The 20675-nt window shown below is 38.7% G+C and overlaps 1 protein-coding gene across 3 annotated transcripts in view; it reads right to left on the bottom strand.

The window, feature by feature from the left end:
- Positions 1–20675, bottom strand: part of LOC136875809 (RNA-binding protein 48) — a 110084-nt gene that overhangs the window by 74573 nt on the left and 14836 nt on the right. For all 3 annotated transcript variants that reach the window (XM_067149417.2, XM_067149419.2, XM_067149418.2), the window contains exon 2: positions 15350–15540. In XM_067149417.2, coding sequence (XP_067005518.2) covers positions 15350–15540 — 191 coding nt within the window. The remainder of the gene's footprint in view (positions 1–15349; positions 15541–20675) is intronic.

Raw genomic sequence — 20675 nt, 5'->3', positions numbered from 1 at the left:
CCTTAGACCAGGGGATGGAATTAATTTATTCACACACATTTTTTTTTTATTTACAATAACCTGCACTGGTCGAATGCCCTCTAACACTTCATTTATTTTCTCTGTTGCTGTTTATTCTCTTCTTGAATATCTGTACAGATTTTGGAAAAGGATCAAACACTACCCCTGGTAAATTGTTCCACTCCTTCACACCCTTCCCAATGAATGAAAATTTACCCCAATCGCTTCTGCTAAAATTCCTTCTAATTTTATATTTGTGGTCAGTCCTGCCGATATAATTATTTTCCAACTGAAGCCTCTCACGGATATCTCCCCATGCTTCTTCTCCTGTATAGGCTCTATATAATCCTGTAAGTCTAGTTTTCTCCCTTCTCTTACTTAAAGTTTCCCACCCAAGTTCCTTTAACATTTCTGATACACTACTCTTTCTCCTGAAATCCCCTGTTACAAATCTTGCTGCTTTCCTCTGCACACTATCTATTTCTTTTATTAGGTATTCATGGTGAGGATCCCAAACACTGTTTGCATATTCCAATAATGGACGAACCATACTCAAGTAACTTTTTTCTTTTAATTCTTTGTTCCATCCTTTAAGTAGCCTCATTATGACATGTAATGATCTGTATGCTTTCCCAACAATGTCATCAATATGATCCTTCCAGTGCAAATTACTTTCAAATCTCACACCTAAGTATTTGCACTTGCCATCTTTTGGGATAACTACCTCATCCAAAGTATATTCAAATTCAGTTTTAAAGCTCCTGTTTGTAAAAGTTGTAACAGTTGATTTGCCTCCATTAACCTTCATATTATTTTCTTCAACCCATTGTTGGATACTTTCAAGGTCCCTTTGCAATTCTGAACAATCCTCAATGTTAATTATTTCTCTATAAACAATTATGTCATCTGCATACAATCTTATTTTTGATGTTATATTGTTCCCTAAATCATTTGCGTATATTAAGAAAAGTAACGGACCGATTATACTACCCTGTGCAATTCCCTTCCAAACTTTCTCTTCCTGAGATACATTATTTCCTACTTTGACTTTCTGAACCCTTGAATTTAGAAATGCTTTTATCCAACGTGTAACCCTTACGTCCAATCCTATTCCCTCCAATTTCTTTAATAATATTCCATGTTCCACTCTATCAAAGGCTTTGGAAAGATCTATGGCTATGCAATCTAACTGACCTCCTGAATCCAACTGATCTGATATGTCCTGCTGAAATCCCACCAGTTGTGCCTCACAAGAAAATTTCTTTCTAAATCCATACTGGCTCCTCATGAACCAATTTTTATCATCACATATCCCTCTGATGTACTTCGATATTAAACTCTCCAGAATTTTACAAACTATACTGGTCAGGCTGATTGGTCTGTAGTTCTCTGGTTTCCTTTTATCACCCTTTCCTTTATAAATTGGTATTATTATAGATTCCTTCCATTCCTTTGGTATTACACTATTATTTATGACATAGTCAAAGAGAAATTTTAAATAAGGCACTATGTACCACCCCATTGTCTTTAATACCTCCCCAGTAATTTGATCACTTCCTGCTGCTTTTCCTTGCTGAAGCAGTTGGATTTCTCTGAAAATATCTTCGTTTGTGAATGAGAAGCTTCTTGTTTCCCTCTGTCTCTCTCCCTCTCTATCTTCTGTTTCGGTTTCCAACTCTTGACAATCATCTACTGAATCTCTAAATTCCCTACTAAATAGGTTTGCTTTCTCAGTATCTGTTAAATAGTGTTCACCCCCTTCTCCCACCATTGTAGGAATTTGGATTCCTTTTCCTTTTTGATTCCTGATATATGTATACAGCTTTTTCCATTTCCCTTTGTGGTCATTACCCTCTTGAAGTATGCCATTCATATAATTCTCTTTTGCTTCCTTTTTCACTCTATTCAGTTCCCTCATTAGCTGTTTTCTAGTTTCTCTACTCTCCCTACCCTCTTTGATTTTCCTGTTTACTATTCTACATTTTCTTTTTAATTTTCTTATTTCCCTTGTATAATAAACAGGGTCTGAGGTCATTTTACCCTTCTTAACAGGTACAAATCTCTTCTCTCCTTCCCAAATAATTCCTTTAAATTTAGCCCAAAGTGTATCCACGTTACTCCCTTCATTTATCCAACAACTGAATTGTGATTTAAGGTAAGTCCCAAATTCATCAACTTTAGTTTTTCTGTACAATTTCTTGTCTTGTGTAACCCTCTTATTAAGCCTTTTTGGTACGAGTCCTACATCCATTATTACAGCCTTATGGTCTCCTATTCCTTCAATTACCTCAGTTTTATCAACAATTTCCCATGGTTTAACCAAGAATACATCTAGTAAGTTATTGAGACGAGTCGGTTCTTGTACTACTTGTGAAAATCCTCCCTCCCAAAGTTATTTGCCAGTTTCTGTTCATGGGCTTCACTTGCAGCTCCTTTCCATTCAACTTCAGGCAAATTTAGATCTCCCCCAATTATTACCATATCATTATTATTGTTTTTACGAGTATAATCTATTATTTTTTCAAAGATTTCCATGTCTCTTTCCTCTCTTCCAGGCCTGTATGTTCCTATAATTCCCACCTCCTTCATATTATCACAAACTAATTTTATCCCTAATATTTCATCCCTTTCATCGGTAAACCATTCATGTGAACAGTAAGTTTCCTTCACCAGAATAAACACACCCCCTCCCTTTTTATCTCCTCGGTCTCTACGATAGACTGTGTACCCTTCTGGAAATACTTCTCTATTACCCACCCCTTCTTTCAACCACGATTCCACTCCTATCACCACATCAGTCTCATAAGATTCCATCAATGTACCGAATTTTAATTGTTTATTTACTACACTTTGACAGTTTACCAAGAGCAATCTCAGACCCCCTTCCTCCCTAAAACTTGACTGTTGCAATTGGGTAACTTGAAATTCCTTACTATCCTGAGTTTCTTTTTCTAGTTGACTGAGCCAGCTTGAAGTACAGCTGGCTCTTTCTACTAGTTTTCCTGGTCAGTATTATAACTCAAGGGAGTTGCCTGTTTTACAGTACATATCTTAAGATTAATAAAATCTAGAACAATATTTGCTATCTTTCGTTAACCTGAATTGTTTAGATGGAGGCCATGTTTTGTATAACAGTATCTCTCAAAACTGCTGCATTCTATAACCTGAGTATTCCGAAAATGTTTACAAATTTTAACAATATCTGTATTGACCTTGTCCACTTCAATGTTCACACACGAGTCTCTACTCAAATCATGCCTGTGGGGCACGTTCACTACAAAAACGTTAGTGTGGGTCAGCTTCCCTAGTGTATGTTTAAGTTGGGATCTTACATTCTTGGCGTCGTCGCGAGCTACTTCGTTCGTCCCACCGATGATAAGCACTGCATCGCCGCTCCCGAAGTTCTTAGTTGTTGCTTCTACGTTTTCCACAACACTGCTGATAGAAGCTCCTGGATATATTTCTCCGGTTGCTGCTATATTCTCGTCGTTAATCACTCCCGCAATTCCCCTTCCTTGGCTATCACCAAACACAGCTACCTTCGCTGATTTAGGCCTAATTGGGTCTTGAGTCTGAATTCTAGGCCTAAATTTTAAACTCGGCAGGGCAACGGATCGCGATGATTTGGTTTCACGCGCGCGATCACTTTCTTCCAGGATTAAATTATTTAGGGCAGAAAACCTATTTCTAATGTTTATTTCCAGAAATTCAGTTGTAGATTTCTTCTTAGCCGGCCATCCACGAACTACTTGACACCACGTGCTCGAGTTTGTTACTTGTACCGGTATATCACTCGAAGAATGGTCAGTCCCAAATTCTAGCGATCGCAGTCTTTCTTTTAATTCTTGATTTTCAACTTTAAGAGTCTCATTGTCCTTTTTTAGAATGTTTATAATTTCTAATGCACTTTTATATTCCTCATCGACTGTTTTCGGTGCTTCGTCAACGCCGTCCCCAACAACAACATTCCGAACACACTGCTCACAAATCCAGTCAACATTTTCATTAGTTTTTACGTCTCTAGGGCAATTTCCGCACTTATAATGCCACCATCGATCACATGAATCACACAACATTCCATTTTTCACTAATTTTCGACATTTTCCGCACTTTTCGTCACATTTTACGGTTAATTTACTTGGAGAATAAAACACTACGTCGTCATTACCGGGCGCCATGCTGAGTGATAGCAATGTGGAATGTGTGAAAAAGTATGTGATCTGTTTGTTTGCATTAATTATGGTTTTGTGGAAGAGTAAACATAGTAAGATTGCCGAATATTTCAGAAATAGGGATTTCTTTGTTATGAATGTTCCGAATGAAAAATTGTATGATTCTTGTGTGACTGGATGGGATGAATGTTTGTGTGTGAGATAGAGTGGATTCTAGACGTAGTTAGTTTTATTACGGTATACGTTCCTCATTTGTCGAATGCCGATCAGAAAACTATGCATAAGTTTTTTCAATTGTATCAGGGTCCATATACTGTGGACAGTAGAATAGGCAAGTGTGCTCATAGGCTCCTAACCGCTGACAACAAGGTCCTTGGGACATTTAATATCTATAGCCTTCGCAGATATAAGAGATAGGATCTGCACCCTGGATGTATATACACTGACTGACAGAGCAAATGCAACACCAAGAAGGAGTGGTCAGAACTTTATGCCAATTGCAGGGTAGACTGACGTCACTGAGGTATGCTCATGATGTGAAATGCGCCGCTGTGCTGCGCACATAGCGAAAGATAAATGGGACACGGCGTTGGCGAATGGCCCACTTCGTACCGTGATTTCTCAGCCGACAGTCATTATAGAACGTGTTGTCGTGTGCCACAGGACATGTGTATAGCTAAGAATGCCAGGCCGCCGTCAACGGAGGCATTTCCAGCAGACAGACGACTTTACGAGGGGTATGGTGATCCGGCTGAGAAGGGCAGGTTGGTCGCTTCGTCAAATCGCAGCCGATACCCATAGGGATGTGTCCACGGTGCAGCACCTGTGGCGAAGATGGTTGGCGCAGGGACATGTGGCACGTGCGAGGGGTCCAGGCGCAGCCCGAGTGACGTCAGCACGCGAAGATCGGCGCATCCGCCGCCAAGCGGTGGCAGCCCCGCACGCCACGTAACCGCCATTCTTCAGCATGTGCAAGACACCCTGGCTGTTCCAATATCGACCAGAACAATTTCCCGTCAATTGGTTGAAGGAGGCCTGCACTCCCGGCGTCCGCTCAGAAGACTACCATTGACTCCACAGCATAGACGTGCACGCCTGGCATGGTGCCGGGCTAGAGCGACTTGGATGAGGGAATGGCGGAACGTCGTGTTCACCGATGAGTCACGCTTATGTTCTGTCAGTGATAGTCACCGCAGACGCGTGTGGCGTCGGCGTGGAGAAAGGTCAAATCCGGCAGTAACTGTGGAGCGCCCTACCGCTAGACAACGCGGCATCATGGTTTGGGGCGCTATTGCGTATGATTCCACGTCACCTCTAGTGCGTATTCAAGGCACGTTAAATGCCCACCGCTACGTGCAGCATGTGCTGCGGCCGGTGGCACTCCCGTACCTTCAGGCGCTGCCCAATGCTCTGTATCAGCAGGATAATGCCCGCCCACACACTGCTCGCATCTCCCAACAGGCTCTACGAGGTGTACAGATGCTTCCGTGGCCAGCGTACTCTCCGGATCTCTCACCAATCGAACACGTGTGGGATCTCATTGGACGCCGTTTGCAAACTCTGCCCCAGCCTCGTACGGACGACCAACTGTGGCAAATGGTTGACAGAGAATGGAGAACCTTCCCTCAGGACACCATCCGCACTCTTATTGACTCTGTACCTCGACGTGTTTCTGCATGCATCGCCGCTCGCGGTGGTCCTACATCCTACTGAGTCGATGCCGTGCGCATTGTGTAACCTGCATATCGGTTTGAAATAAACATCAATTATTCGTCCGTGCCGTCTCTGTTTTTTCTCCAACTTTCATCCCTTTCGAACCACTCCTCGTTGGTGTTGCATTTGCTCTGTCAGTCAGTGTATTATCAATTATGAGTTACGTGTACAGTAGTAAGAAGGGATGGTGCTCAATGGTTATATGAAACAATCGGAGTTGTGTGTATATAGCCATATTATTATCATTATTGTTTGTACAAATTGTATTACGTGTGTGCAAACACAATGCAGTAGACGCAATGTATATATCTTTATCACAGTAGTTAAGTGTATAGTTATGTAATTCTCTGATTATTTATGAAGTTCTGTTTTATGGTGAATCATAATATGTGATATCATCGATTCACCAAGGGGGCATTATGTGATAGTACATCTATCACACCCTCGCACTGTATGTAGAAGTTAGATATATTATTGTCAGTATTCAATTTATTATTATTATTATTATTATTATTATTATTATTATTATTATTATTATTATTTCATTTGTATGTTTTGTCATTTATATTTATAAGCTGGGAGATCTCCACACATGTTGGAATGAGTAATTTGTATTGCACGAGTGGGAAAACATTGCTTTAATAACTCTGGTAATTTGGATGAGTCATGTGGCTACCCCAGTGTTTCACGAGATGTATTTGTTGTTGTCGTCGGGAAGTTCTATGAGTCATGTATATATCCCAGCCTGATGAGATGAGCTTGTTGTTGTACTAGGGAAGTTCGATGACTCATGTAATAAACCCGAGCGTTTGTTTATGTCCTGGCACCAAGGGGAAGTTCAGGGCATGGTCTTGTTAAGAGAATCACTACGGAAGAGAACCACAACTGACACACTGTACGGAAAGGAAGTGGTGCTGATACACGGTACTGGAGTGACACGGCTGCAATGGACTGGACTTCAAACGTTCGTGGAGCGTAGTCTTGTTATGTTCGTGGAAAGTGGCTGATTGTGGAGTGCTTGCGCATTAAGTATTGTAGCACTTGTGGCGGCCTGGCATTATATGTTGGTGAAAGCTATCTCAGACTTTCCAGAATTTATGTTCAGGATCGATAAGCGTGTGTTACTAAAATGTATATATCTTTACAACAAGTGTTAAAGTCTGTGAACACAGTATTACGAGGTACAGTATATGTGTGGTGTTAGAAGTGCTGATTGTGAGAATTGGCAAGTAGTATTGATACAGAGACAGTGAAGGGTATTTATCTACATGTATGTACATTGTTCATCGGACTAACCACAAATGGTAGCTTAGTTCTCGCTTTCGTTTTTCCACGGTTTTCATTATTGTTGTTGTTGTAAATATGGAGTCTTCCAGCAATGTTTTGTGTGTGCATTATATGTATAATTTTGTGCGTTGATGAGGTGCTCATGCACGGATTTTGTTCAGAATATAGTTAGCTATTTTAGAATCAGTGGAGTTATTGATGAACCTAGGTGCAGTTCCTACCTATTTAGTCGTTTTCAGGAGGTTAGGTAAGCCCTGCAGCAGATGTACCAGTACACAGCATTATGTACACGATCTGGGATATAAAGTTTATCATGCTCTATCAAAATTCGAGGGATCCATTCTGGTGAACTCTGGCGCCCATACTACGGACATTTCGATTAAATATTTTATTAATTTATTTAAAGTATTTTATGAAGCTTTTGAGTAATGTTATTTATTTACATATTTTTATTTACATTTATTCATGATTTTATTTATCAGTATTCATCAAAAAGTTACAATATATAAGAAAACATAAAGGACCAATAATAGTGCCTTGAGGAATTCCCCTCTTAATTATTACAGGGTTAGATAAAGCTTCACCTACTCTAATTCTCTGATATTTATTTTCTATAAATATATCAACCCATTCAGCCACTCTTTTTTCTAGTCCAATTGCGCTCATTTTTGCCAGTAGTCTCCCATGATCCACCCTATCAAATGCTTTAGACAGGTCAATCGCGATGCAGTACATTTGACCTCCTGAATCCAAGATATCTGCTATATCTTGCTGGAATCCTACAAGTTGAGCTTCAGTGGAATAACCTTTCCTAAAACCAAATTGCCTTCTATCGAACCAGTTATTAATTTCACAAACATGTCTAATATAATCAGAAAGAATGCCTTCCCAAAGCCTACATACAATGCATGTCAAACTTACTGGCCTGTAATTTTCAACTTTATGTCTATCACCCTTTCCTTTATACACAGGGGCTACTATAGCAACTCTCCATTCATCTGGTATAGCTCCTCCGACCAAACAATAATCAAATTACTTCAGATATGGTACTATATCCCAACCCATTGTCTTTAGTATATTCCCAGAAATCTTATCAATTCCAGCTGCTTTTCTAGTCTTCAACTTTTGTATCTTATTGTAAATGTCATTGTTATCATGTAAATTTTAATACTTCTTTAGCCTTAATCTCCTCCTCTATCTGGACATTATCCTTGTAACCAACAATATTTACATACTGCTGACTGAATACTTCTGCCTTTTGAAGATCCTCACATACACATTCTCCTTGTTCATTAATTATTCCTGGAATGTCCTTCTTGGAACCTGTTTCTGCCTTAAAATACCTATACATACCTTTCCATTTTTCACTAAAATTTGTATGACTGCCAATTATGCTTGCGATCATGTTATCCTTAGCTGCCTTCTTTGCTAGATTCAGTTTTCTAGTAAGTTCCTTCAATTTCTCCTTACTTCCACAGCCATTTCTAACTATTTTTTTTTTTTTTTCAGTCTGCACCTCCTTCTTAGTCTCTTTATTTCTCTATTATAACAAGGTGGGTCTTTACCATTCCTTACCTCCCTTAAAGGTACAAACCTGTTTTCGCATTCCTCAACAATTTCTTTAAACCCATCCCAGAGTCTGTTTACATTTTTATTTACCGTTTTCCACCGATCATAGTTACTTTTTAGAAACTGTCTCATGCCTGCTTTATCAGCCATATGGTACTGCCTAATAGTCCTACTTTTAAGACCTTCCTTTCTATTACATTTATTTTTAACTACGACAAAAAGAGCTTCATGATCACTAATACCATCTATTACTTCAGTTTCTCTATATAGCTCATCTGGTTTTATCAGCACCACATCCAGGATATTTTTCCCTCTGGTTGGTTCCATCACTTTCTGAATCAGCTGTCCTTCCCATATTAACTTATTTGCCATTTGTTGGTCATGATTCCTGTCGTTCGCATTTCCTTCCCAATTGACATCTGGCAAATTCAGATCTCCCGCTACAATCACATTTCTTTCCATGTCGTTCCCCACATAGCCGACTATCCTATCAAATAATTCCGAATCCGCGTCAGTGCTACCCTTTCCCGGTCTGTACACTCCAAATATATCAAGTTGCCTATTATCTTTAGAAATGAATCTTACACCTAGAATTTCATGTGTCTCATCTTTAACTTTTTCGTAGCTTACATATTCTTCTTTCACGAGAACGAATACTCCCACACCCACCATTCCTATCCTATCTCTACGATACACACTCCAGTTCCGTGAGAAAATTTCTGCATCCATTATAGTATTTCTCAGCCATGATTCAACTCCTATTACAACATCTGGTAAATATATATCTATTAAATTACTCAATTCTATTCCTTTCTTTACAATACTTCTACAGTTCAACACTAACAATTTTATGTCATCGCTAATTGATTTCCAGTTCCCTGGTCCCTTATCACCGCTCCCTAGGCCACCCCGTTTCCCTACTTGGCAACCTGGGAAGGTTTGCCCTCAGATAATCAAGTTGTGGGTTTGATAGCTATTGGTTTTTAATATTTCTAAGAATAAGAAAAAATAGCATAGGCCTACCTGAAGAATTATATTAGCAATGTGTTAATTAAATCTTGATGGTCAAAAAGAACTTTTAAGGTTGGACTGCAATCATCTTATTTTGGCACTTTGCTGGCTTTGTTTTTTTACTCTATTTATATTAATGTTACTACTATGAAGATTATGCCTATCTATTCTATTTGAGCACTTACTACTTTCAAATTTTTACAACTAATGTTGCCTTCTGTATTCCATATTTTTGCCAACTTATATGGCATAAATGTAATGTTAACCTTGCAAATCAAGTTGTCTTGTTCATTTTTTTTTTTTTTAGTGACATTAAGCCAACTTAGGCCTAATTAAGAATAACTTGCAACAGTGTTACCTTTAAAGTCAGGATTTGACCTGATAAACTATTCTATTTTAATCACTAATCTGTGACCTTCTGCTCAAGATCAAGTGGATTCAAATTCTTTAATATTTTAGTCAATACATTTGAAATTTATTTAATAAATTATAAGCATACTGTTAAATCTGTGGTTCCAACATTCTATTATCCTTTTTGCATCCTATAATCAGTCATCTATTTCCTTCGGATGGATCTTCCACTCTTTCCCCTAGGGCTTTTGGTCTATACTTATCCAAAACCCCTCCAAATGTGAACATTGTAAATAGTTTCTTGTACTGCAAATGACTTTTTTGTTACTTTTTTAATTCATTTTTTGGTGAAGCTAATATATCTCATTCTGGCTATTCTACCTGAAATGACATCAATTTATGACACACTCAAAAAGAATATTAACAATACTTTTTGCATCGATTGTATTGCATGTTGTGATATAGATGTTGATTCCCAAAGGGAATCGGAAATATTTTATTCCGAATGAGTAAATTTATAGTACCAATATAAATGGTCCGTTATTGGACACAGGGGTGAAACGCTGGCAACCAGGAATGAGTTAGCTGGAAAATTTATAATGTCCAATAACGGACCATTTATATTGGTATTGTATTGCATGTTGTCATTAATACGTAGAAATCCTAACAATTTCAACAGGGACACCGGCTATCAATTAAGTAATATCTGGTTGCCAGCCATTAAGAATTTACGAAGGTAGTTCCCTTCCCTGTCCCTTCACTATTGTTATTTCGTCTCGGTATTTTCCAAATTCGTACGTTCCTCGTTGCTAGATGTTTCATTCCAGGCTTGTGTCTATGCCATACACCTGTCAATGTCATATGTTACACAAACACGTTATGTGAACCGCTTAGACTGATTGTGATGGTTCGTTCAGCTTCCGCTTCGAACGCTAGTGTTGTGCCACGTCCTGGGGGCCATCTGGTGGCGAATGAACGTACCATTTCCACTTCTATAACAACATCCAAATTTAAAAGTGTCATTGTTTAAGAAGCCTTTCTCGTGGACAGTTGAGATTTCTTCTGAAGACGCAAAGCCCAGTTCTCTGCGAAACGTTAAGAATTTCACCTTATTTTCTTGACACAGCATAAGCCCAAAAGCCTATATGGTATCACATATTGCATATTGTTCTATAGACATTAAAGTTCTCACTGATACCAAGATGCTGGATTTAGAAAGTTAAACTAGTTGTATTTCTTGTAACATTTTATTTCCATGGAATTGCTTGTTGTACTCTTGTTGTTGTTGTTGTTGTTGTTGTTGTTTAATTATGTTTTAACCTTACTTTATTATAACTTGTAATGTTAAGCTAATAGTAAGCTCAACCTATAGTTTTGTAAGCCGTAGTGTTAAATACTGGAAATAATTAAGTTGTGTATGAAACTGTATATGATGATGCTGGATTTAGAATGTTAAACTAGTAGTAGTTCTTGTAATATTTTCTTTCCATGGAATTGCTTGTTGTACTCTTGTTGTTTATTTGTTTGTTGTTGTTGTTGTTGTTAATTGTGTTAACTTTACTTTATTATTACACTACTGTAAGTGACCATCACCACCGGGATATTTCCCATTTGTGATGTATTTGTTAATACTACTACTAATGCTACTACTACTACTACTACTACTACTACTACTACTACTACTACTACTACTACTACTACTACTACTAATAATAATAATAATAATAATAATAATAATAATAATAATAATAATTGCATCTCCACTTGCGTTAATCATGTACAATTCGTTTTTAATTTTCTATCCCGCTCTGACTCGGCTTTCCCATGTATGCAAGCAAGTATGTATGAAATGGTCCAATTCCCAGGAAAATATTATTATGCTTGGAAAAGTGGAGGCATTGAGAGGATAAACCTCATCACAAATACAATGAATATGTCACTGAAAGAACTAAAAGGATTTGTCAAAAACAGAAACATTTGGAGACATTCCATCCATGCAGTCGTCATCGACTTGATGGCACCTAATACACAGAGTGTACCAAAACTCAAGAATGAATTCCTCATATTGCGAGTAGGAAATAAAGGGTTATCCGACCTTTGCTCGACCTGACTTAAACACCTGGACTTTCACCTTTGGGTACACATAAATGCTATCGATGATGATCCAACTCTCCGTGTGCACACAGTGGCACTGGACATTCCTGAGCGGGATCGGCACTCAATGCGATGAATGGAGGCTCACGGACTTATTCAGGCAGGGCGAGGCCACTTTAAACATTTCATCCGATAAGTGAACAGAATGTACCAGCTGGCGTTATAGATATATTCAGTGTAACAGCACAACAGTGTTGGGAGTGTCGGATTGAACTAACTTTTCAAAAGGTCAGATAGTGCTGTAATTATACATTCCTAGACCCACATTGTCTTACTGTTTTTATTTTGTCTTCTCTCTTATGACAAATCAATTCCTGAAGTTATGCCACTGAGTTTTGATAAACTCTATATATATATATATATATATATATATATATACATACATACAAACACATACTGTACATCTTTGTTCCCGCACGAATCTGTTACCAATTCAATTATTTTAACTTTCTGTATTGTAATAAAGAAATACTATGATTTTTATTTATGTTTAGTCATTTTGCCTTCAATGGGGTTGGCACCTCTGTCAGAAAATAATCAGAAAAAGGCATTCACACTTGACTGATTTCTGCCATGACTTCAAATTGATATTCTGATTTTCTTTTCTAACATGCCAGCTGTGGCAAGTAATATCGTGCCAAACATATTTAATTCTTGATGAGGGTTCTTGTATTAAAATACAGGAAGTTAAAATAACTGAATAGGTGGAATTTAATAAATATTAATATTTCTTTGACTTTAATGTATAATTCAATACAGACCAAAATATGAGAATTATAACATGCAATAAAAATGGACTACCCAGAGAAAAACCTGCCCCGCCTCCGCTTTGTCCAGCACAAATCTCACATGGAGTGACCGAGATTTGAACCACGGAACCCAGCGGTGAGAGGCCAGCGCGATGCCGCCTGAGGCACGGAGGCTCTCTTCATTTCGAACAAATAATTTAATATTTTACTTTTGTTTTGATTGAACGTCGCTAAAATATTACGAGAATATTTTAAATCTCCTCTACTCAGGACATTTTACGTTATACTAGTTGGACAGTCAGTAAAATTTCCCATATGGTGCTCCCATTAAAAAGTCCTGGGGAGAACAATGTTCCCATAGACAGGATATGCTACCCACACTAGTCAAGAGGATCTGCTTACAAGGCCAGTCTAGCAACAGCCATCCCATAATTACCGGTAAATTAAGCATGTGGGTTGGAATTTCAACAGTGACAACACTACTGTGGACGTGAAACAAAACAGAATTAATTATCGTCACTTCTACCGCATATTACTCTACATCTAACCTACATCACTGAAGGTGTGAGTTGCCGCTCTAAACTGTTGTGTGTGTATTCACCATGTTTATAAGATAGGAAGAGCAATGTCAGTAGAAAATTCAATGTGCCCGAGGCTGCACAGTAAGACAATGTCACGAAAGTCTTCGTGAAGCATGTGATGAAACAGCGTTACCATACAGAACAGTGTCCACGAAGGTTAGAGCTTTCAACGAGTGTAGCGAAAGAGTGGTAGACATGGCTTGGCCGGGTCACCCTAGTTTCATCTCATAAATACTGGTAAATCTAAGCATGTGGGTTGGAACTTTAACAGTGACAAAACTACTGTGGACGAGAAACAAAACAGAATTAATTATAGTCACTTCTACCGCGCGTTACTCTACGTCTAACTTACCTCACGTTATTAGACGCAGATCAACATCAGACGATTCAAGAGTTAAGTCACGAGACGGGATTATCAGATACGACCGTGCTGCGTATTCAAAAGAAGCGCCTGATAATGCAGAAAACTGCAAATCGGTGGGTTCCCTATGAGTTAACAGAAGCACAGCAATGATGCTCAAAATCACTTAGAGCACTATGGTTGTGAAGGAGATGATTTCTTACGCCGTTGCTGGCAAGATGTAGTGTTTAGAGTGCACTATGTCTTCTGGTATGGGCTAGAATAAAATTGTTACTTTCATTGACCTGTCTCAGTCTTATAGTTGGCTTTGACAATATGAAAGTGGCTGAGGTATGAGTGACGCTAGTAATGCCATTCCTTATGCAGCCAGTCCCTGCTATGAATGGTGTGAAAATGTCACTCATAGGGTCGGTTGGTGCACGCATTTTGGAGGGCTTGGCAGACTGATGTGCAATAGCAATTTCTGGCTCGGTGAGGAAAGCAACGGGAAACTACCTCACTCCTTATTTCCCTAGTACGCCTCTTCAGCGACACCTAGGCCATTTATGACAGCTAATGGTGAACCTGTTGAGGATCCAACCAGCCTTCGGGCTGAATACCCAACATACATACATTATTGCACTTGATGAGACGTCAGCCAGATCGTATGATCCTGAACTTAAGCGTCAATTCAATGAGTGGCAACATTATGGGTCACCACACAAAACAAAAATTCATCAGACCATTACAAACATGAAAATTATGGTGATTATTGGCTACGACTACAATGGTGCCATCATAATACATGGTATACTGGAAGGACAGACTGTTAACACACAGTATTTATGTAATTTTGTGGAGCAACACCTGAGACCAGTGTCTCAATCAATTCTTCCTGCAGAACCCTCCAATCGTGTTGCAGGATAATGGGAGGGCACGTATCGCACAACCAGTAGTATTTTTGTACAGTCACTGGGGTTGCTTAGCATATTCACCAGACTTAAGCCACTGTGATTATGACTTAATCCCAAAGATGAAGGAACCATTTCGTGGCATTCGCTTCCGGGCTGTTCAAAAGATTCTGCAGGCAGTGACTGCTTCATTGGAGACATCACCAGAACAGGTGTTGCTACAGGGATTCTAGGACTTCCACATCGCTGACAATGAGTTGTAGATAATGTTGGTGAGCTACATAACACTGTAAAAGTTTCATATGGGTATCACTTTTGTCTCAGAAGTAAAGTATTAAAGTTCCAACCCACATAAATGCAATAGCTATCATAATAATGCAGTGGAAATAATACTGGTATATTTTTATTACAACAAAGCTCATAACAGCTTTTTCTGAAACAAACATGAAAGATAACAATTAGAAATGAAAAGCATTGATCTTAAGGAAAGTACACACAGTAACTACTTTACCTGGCAGACTGTATTCTAGTGTACTGGACATGATAGGCATCAGTAAATTCCTCTTGAGAATATTTTGGAATGTAGACAAGAGACTTGACATCGCCAAACCTTGAGCAGAGTTTCCGGAGATCATCCTGCAGCCCCAGAGCAGGCACACCACACACCAGAAGATGCTGAGACTCATTATTTACTGTATAAACCTAAAGTTGGAACTGTGATAGCTAATATGTCAAGGAAAATTTTGTTATCAACACATATACACAAATAACCATTATTCTGTTCAATGTCATTTTACAACAGTAAATCCCATGTAAATTTCCCAAGGAATAAAAACTTGCCAATTAAGATCAATTTATGCCACCATCTGAACAATAGTTAATCAGTGGCATATGCTGAAATCAAGACGTGGGCTACCCCTTTTCAATGGTTGGTTTAGTGAACGTCAAGCCTTAAGCGTTTTGAGCTGCAGCCATTAGCCAATGGAGAAGCCATCTGTGTTGTCAAGGCTGCTTCACAAACTACTGCTCTGGCCTCTGCTACTGTCAATACTCAACACCTGATCAGTGGAGATGGTAGTGTAAGGTTTAGCAAATTAAAGTCTGGCTTTGTGGCTAAATGGATAGAATGTTTGCCTTTGGTTCCATGACCCCGGTTCAATTCTCAAAATCAATTCCCTCATACTGTTAATTCCCCTGGCTTGAGGACTGGGCGTTTATGATGACCTCGCCATTTATTTTATCCTCGTTAGGTCACCACCCAGCCTATACAGATGTCATGCACCATTATTATTATTATTATTATTATTATTATTATTATTATTATTATTATTATTATTATTATTTCAGGAGATCAGTGGTGGTGTCCGACCCATGATCACTGCTTTGATTCCAACCAACAAAAGAGAAAACTAAACCTGAAAGATTGCATTTCATTTTAGCAGATCTAGCTATAACTATATTACTCCTATAACAGCAGCCCTGCAGGATGTAGAAGTAAATGGGAGTGAAATACCAGCACTCTGTTATCTATATAATTAAGTCAGAAGTATGAGATGAGGAAGTACATACAATGAGGAACGCATGGTTGTTAGCAGTGGTGATCCGATGGAGTGAAGCCTAGCACACCTATCCTCCTCGGTCCCCGCACCTATCCAACATTCAGCAGCGAGCTGCGTGAGCTGGGTCAAGGAGAGAGGTACACAGAGGCTGGGCTTCAAGATGACTTGCTCTCAGAAACACGTGCGACCTTTTTTCTCACTGCTTTCAAGTTTTGTAAATGGAACACTGTGTCAGAGAGATTTAGACTTCCATTGTTCTCATTTGAAGTTTAGGCTTCATCGATAGACTTGGTGGTAGCCCTCAGGATATGCCACTGTAGTTAATACTAGCTAGAGCAACTGTTCTTCGTAAGGATCTATAGGCAAGAATTAAAATGAAATGTGAATTATAAACTCATTAAATATGAATCCTAAAGCTGAATAGCACTAAAAAGGTAGAAACACGGACTATTAATATAATAACGATGATAATGAAAATGGTTGAATAAATAAACTATAGCCTGCAGCATTTCTCAAATATGGGTAAATGCTTTCTGCAGAATGACATGCTCATGATGTTGGCCTATTACCAATCAACAAATTTATAAGAATGACGATGTATGATGGTAAAATGAGTAGCCTATTCATTAGTGAAGGCAACGACAGTCAAAAACACAAGAAAGCTGAATTTCTTGAAAAACGATGAGTTAAAGAAAATGCATATGAATTTTCTTGTACAAAATTCAATTTCAAGGCCACACAATGCACTTTATTTTTCGATAGGGCCAACGCTTATATTAGTCATTTTATCGTTGAATATAGAAAATAACACAAGAAAGCTGAATTTTCTCAAAAACCTAGCCAAAGTACCTGTTGTTTATATGAATTTACAAGCAGGGATTAAAGTGGTTAAATTAAATTCGCCCTGGCCCTGGTCTTACAACAGACTCTTGTACTGGGTGGGTGAGAAGTTCCCGTACCACTGTAAGTGTTTAGTATCATATGTTATTTAGGTTATGTTACTTTCGTATTAAGTGTCCCCTCATGCTGTAAACACAGTTCTATAAGCCTCCGTGTTCTTCTTGACATACTTCTGAGCATGTCCGGTGTTGTAGTCCGAAATGCATCACCAAGTGTAGGGCAATTCTTTGTTTGTAGCATAACGACATACAGATACATGCGCCTAAATGACTCCCCACAACAGTTGTAGGTGTGGTGAGGTCAGGACTTCTTGGCGGCCATTTCAAGGGAGCTTGTGTTGTTAGTGAACCACGACCTATCCACAGTCCTGGGAAATGTTCCTTTAAGAACTCGCGCACTGCAAGAGCGTACTTGTTGCAACCATATGCGTTCTGTGAGGCTCCTTTCCCCAAACTGGGGTATTAACCATTTTTGTAACATGTGTAAATAATTTGCACCATTCACAGTCCTTTCAAAAGTACAGTCCAAGCAGATGTTGTGATGTCATCGCTGCCCATATCATTACGTGAGGCGGGTTCCTTTCTTGCTCAACTCTGTAATGAGGATTCCCTTTGGCCCACACGACAACATTTTTAGCAAGAGCTGCGATAAATAGCACATTCATCTGAAAACATAACCTTGGCACAGCTCACTGCATTTGGGAATTTTGTTAACAAAGCATGGCATGCTAAAACACGCTCATTCCGATCTCTATCCGATAACACGTTCATGAATTACATGTTATAATTCTCATATTTAGGTCCGTATTGAAATGTACAATGAAGTCAAATAAATATTAAAGTTTATTTATTCCACCTGTACAATACATAAAAAAGATAATGAATTAAATAAAATTATAGGGACATGTTTTGCCCTTTAATCATGGGCATCTTCAGCCTTAATCTCAAACTGAAAGTTGACTAATCAGGTACCTGATTGTAATTAACTTACTTATGAATGTGAAGGAAAAGTTGGAAAAGTGCGAAATGGTTGACAGTAGTTATGAAATTCTTAATATCAGGCCTTAATAAAGTCTAAAATACAAATATTCGTAAAATTATACACTTTCTTGAATGTAGTTAAGAAATTCTTGAAATGAGGCCTTAATGAAGTTTAAAATACAAATAGTCGTGAGTTTATACACTAGAGGAAACTTTTGGATCTTAAACAGATTGAATATCACTATAATAATCACATCAAGCGGGGTTTATAATAAATGTGAAGTGATAAAACTGTAGTTTTCTAGACGCATTAGAGAAGAGGAGTGCTTGAAGGTAAGTTGTTGTGTTAAATGTTAGCAGGAAGGAACGGCTGTAGTCTCTTGTGTAGAGTCGTAAGGGAAGTTTGGATTGAAGTCTCTTTATTAACGTTGAAATTGGTTGACGTAAAGAAGATGAGTCTCAGCATCTTCTGGTATGTGGTGTACCTGCTCTGGGGTTGCAGGATGATTTCCGGAAACTTTGCTCAAGGTTTGGTGATGTCAAGTCTCTTGTCTACATTCCAAAATATTCTCAAGAGGAATTTACTGATGCCTATCATGTCCAGTACACTAGAATACAGTCTGCCAGGTAAAGTAGTTACTGTGTGTACTTTCCTTAAGATCAATGCTTTTCATTTCTAATTGTTATCTTTCATGTTTGTTTCAGAAAAAGCTGTTATGAGCTTTGTTGTAATAAAAATATACCAGTATTACTTTCCACTGCATTATTATGATAGCTATTGCATTTATGTGGGTTGGAACTTTAATACTTTACTTCTGAGACAAAAGCGATACCCATATGAAACCTTTACAGTGTTGTGTAGCTCACCAGCATTGTCTTTTGTCTAGTCCAAATGCACTCAATTTCATAACTACTGTCAACCATTTCGCACTTTTCCAACTTTTCCTTCACATTCATATGTAGTTATGTAGGTACCAGATTAATCAACTTTCAGTTTGAGATTAAGGCTGAAGATGCTCATGATTAAAGGGCAAAACATGTACCTATAATTTTTATTTAATTCATTATCTTTTTTATGTATTGATCAGGTGGAATAAATAAACTTTAATATTTATTTGACTTCACGTTCATGAATGTCGGTCAAGAAGGTCTGAACTTAAGGTCCTTTTTAAAATAATCTTGCACTGTTGTTCTCGGTATACAGAGTCCTGAAACACGTTTATGCGTCAACTTCATAGCAGATTGTTCAATCGAAGCACAGACTCCAGCACAAGTTTCTTCTCGTATCTTCTTCCTTCCACTTTGCAGTCTGCCTTCAACACTGCCCGAGGCAAAAGCACGTCTGTCCCAGTCGATAAGTGTTGCTTTTCACGGTGGAACTTATTAAATCTTTCCTGGAATGCTTCCATAATCGATCTCATTTTTTGCCCTGTGCGCTGTTGTTCGTGCATCCACACATTTGCCGCTAACCCCACCTTAATAGTGTAACTCTTACCGCTCACATCTGCCATGGCTTCAAACTAACACTCAGCTGCGACAATATGTATTCCAACACTTGATTCCAACAATTAATAGTAAGTAATATAGCTATTAACCTGCGTACATAACGTTTGATACTAAACAGTTACTTCTCGCCCACCTGTACACAATATTTACAGCCTTCGTCACGTAAAGCTGGCTCCTTCTTTAGATTATGATGCTAAATGAAATATGATTTATAAACCCATTAAACCTACAAGGTGCGTCAAATATAAACCAGAATTTAAAATTAGCGGTTCCGGTAGGGAACGGAAATGGGTGGGGCTTTGAAAGGATGTTGGTGGGGATGTCCGGAGAAGGGGTCTTGATGTGTCACATAACAAAGAGCAATCGCTCACTTCAGCACACCATGAGCGAGCAAGAGGTATAAACGTGCAGCACATCATCATCAAGTTTCTGGCAAAAGAAGGCACCAAAGCACTGGAAATTTTTATAAGTATCCGTGCACAGTTTGGGGACACAACTCTTTCAAAGACCCAGGTGTAAAAATAACATAAACAATTTTTGGCAGGACGGGAAAAAGTGGAAAACCTGCCCCACCAAAAACGACCGCGGACAAACATCACTGCAAACAACATTTGTGCTGTACGTGACCTTATTGAAGAAGACTGGTGCATAAACATTTCTGAAATTGCTTCACTCATAGGAATAATCTTTGGAAGTGTTCAAGCCATCATCAATGATGAACTCGACCTTCAGAAATTGTCTGCCTTGTGGGTTCCTCGTCTCCTCACCCAGGAACAAAAGAAATTCTGTTTGTTGGAGGCATGTGAATCATGGCAAGGAAGAAGGATATGATTTTTTGCAACACACTGAGACTTCAGATGAAACTTGTGTTCAACATTACACAGCGGAGTCA

This window comes from Anabrus simplex, chromosome 6, assembly GCF_040414725.1.
Source record: "Anabrus simplex isolate iqAnaSimp1 chromosome 6, ASM4041472v1, whole genome shotgun sequence".
NCBI lineage: Eukaryota > Metazoa > Arthropoda > Insecta > Orthoptera > Tettigoniidae > Anabrus > Anabrus simplex.
This window is presented reverse-complemented; position numbering and strand designations above follow the sequence as displayed.